This window comes from Wasmannia auropunctata, unplaced genomic scaffold (assembly GCF_000956235.1).
Source record: "Wasmannia auropunctata unplaced genomic scaffold, wasmannia.A_1.0 LD325728.1, whole genome shotgun sequence".
Lineage (NCBI taxonomy): Eukaryota > Metazoa > Arthropoda > Insecta > Hymenoptera > Formicidae > Wasmannia > Wasmannia auropunctata.
In genome coordinates, this window is record NW_012037162.1 from 1,030 (window position 1) to 3,361 (window position 2,332).

Consider the following 2,332-nt stretch of genomic DNA (forward strand, 5'->3'; position numbering starts at 1 on the left):
GTTCCAAATTTGATTCATTTAACTGTTTTGTAGTGTCAAAACAAATAAATCAAATTTGGAACATAAATATAATTATTTATTTTTTTATAAATTGTATTTTTTAGCATGCCAAAAACGCATCTTTTATCGAAATATTTACTTTGGTAGAGACATGTAATATTATTTCTTTAAAATAAATCTCACATTGTATATTTTTTAATAATTAAAGCAATTTTTATGATAAAATCATACACGTATCAGTTATGAAAAACCATAAAAAACATTTGTTGGATAAATGTTTTCTTCATCTTTAAAATTTATTAAATTTAGTTTAATCTATTTTCTATATATTCTGTATTCTTTAACACGTTGATAACATTTATACATTAAAATACGTTTTTTATTCACATTATTAAAATCTCTAAATTTCCTGACTTCTGCAAACTTTTATAGCAAACGGTAAAAAAAATAAAATACTTTCATAAGCAAGTAAAGTTCTCACGAAATTTTTTTATTTAATTTGGAAAATGTTGACAAAAGGCACACTATATAATCATATTGAAATAAATTGCATTTAAAACGGGAATGATATATGTTTGCTGGGAAAATATTAAAAATGGAAAAATTACGTAATCAAGTAATATTAATCTTTCTACTGTTATTTTTTATTGATGCTACAAAGCAAAAGATGCCAAACAATAGAGATATACCATGAGATATACGAATGTACTCCAAGTCAGTTCGATTTGCAGTTAAATCGTCATTCAATGCAATCCAACGCAATCCAATGCAATAAAATTCGTCCAAAATCGGAGATAAGTAGGTACAAATAAATTTCCGTACCATTCCCTTCAACTATATATTCGCAACTGCGAGACGATCACACTCGAATGTATACACTATTGAATATTAGTAAAAACTTGATCTTCCACCGTCATGAGACAGCTAATGACATATATTTGAAAGTAGAACATGTTACGTATGTCGAATTGCCTATGTATTACGTGATTGCGTTGACAAATAGTTTCAACCTTCATGTATAATTTAAAAATTCTAACTACAATCATACAGTGTCCAGTTACATATTTTTTTATTTTAATAAGATTTTATTTTTGATTCATAAGATTTTGTACAATTTCACTTCCTTGTGGAACACATTTGATTGTTCAATACAGCAACCTACAAGAAAGATGCATTATCTAAATTCAAATTGAAATGTATCTTCACATAGAAAATAGCGAAATGATAATAAAATAACTGAATTTGACTGTTCAATACAGCCTACAAAAAAGATGTATTATCTAAATTTACTTAAATTGAACTGTATCTTCACATAGAAAATAGCGAAATAGTAATAAAATTACTGAATATCATTTACAATAAAGATTTAATAATTTTTCTTTCTTCATTTTTTTATCAAAAATATCATCAATTGGCTGTATCTTTGTTGTTGTTAAGATTGTTGTTTGCATTGTCGTGACTTATTGGAGAATCAGGTACATCTTTATTACTTTTGTCAAGGCTTTTGTCGTGACTTTCGTTAAAACTATTGTTAAAATCTTTGCTCGTTGTTGCTTCAGCAATATAGCCGTTCGTAAGATTGGGTTCTGTGCTTAACGTTACATCACGGATACACTTTCTTATCTCGTGACCGATAGCAGCTGCCAACGGTGGTGGCACTGCATTGCCAATTTGTCTATGTTTATCGGTTATTGTACCGAAGAAACGAAATGAATCGGGAAAAGCTTGGGATCTCGCACACTCTCTCACGCTGACAACTCGATTTTGCGCTGGATGCAAGACACGGCCCTGAAAATCAATTATTACAGATGAACAACACATTTAGCCTCTACGTTTGAATTATACATATACCGGTAAAATTATATCGGTGAAATTTTAGAAATATGTCAATTTACAATATTTTAAGAAATTATTTAAAATCAGCGATCTCATACGTTGTATTATTTTAAATATCTATCGATTTACCATTTTGCCCATCGGCTCTGGATTTGTAATAGTCGTACTGAAAAATCCCTTCCATTCAATTCTCCCGTACAGACCCTTCCAATTGTTGTGTCGGCTCGAGGTATGTGGCAAACACCATGGAATCAAAGTATTAAATTGCTTATCAGTAGGATCACATGGTTGTGATTTGCCGGTACTGCAACTGCATACTCCGCGAAATGCATTTGTTGAGCTTCTCCCAGCTTTCTCGTCATCGTGCGTATATTCTCTGAAAAAGAAAAAGAACGACAAAATTCAAATTTGATCAATTAATCATTGTAATCAAAGAATTTACAAAAACTTAAGGGACTCCACACGACTAAAAAAAACAGTGATCTTTAAAAACTTT

General features: G+C 29.9%; 1 protein-coding gene across 1 annotated transcript; it reads right to left on the reverse strand.

Annotated features, from left to right (window-relative positions):
- Positions 1-622: 622 nt before the first annotated feature.
- LOC105460259 (DNA (cytosine-5)-methyltransferase PliMCI-like) lies at positions 623-2,220 on the reverse strand. Its single transcript, XM_011706696.1, has 2 exons — positions 1,966-2,220; positions 623-1,788 (listed from the first exon to the last, which is right to left on the reverse strand). The coding sequence occupies exons 1-2, from the start codon at positions 1,975-1,977 to the stop codon at positions 1,408-1,410; spliced, it is 393 nt and encodes a 130-aa protein (XP_011704998.1). The 5' UTR covers positions 1,978-2,220; the 3' UTR covers positions 623-1,407.
- Between the last annotated feature and the right edge of the window lie 112 nt (positions 2,221-2,332).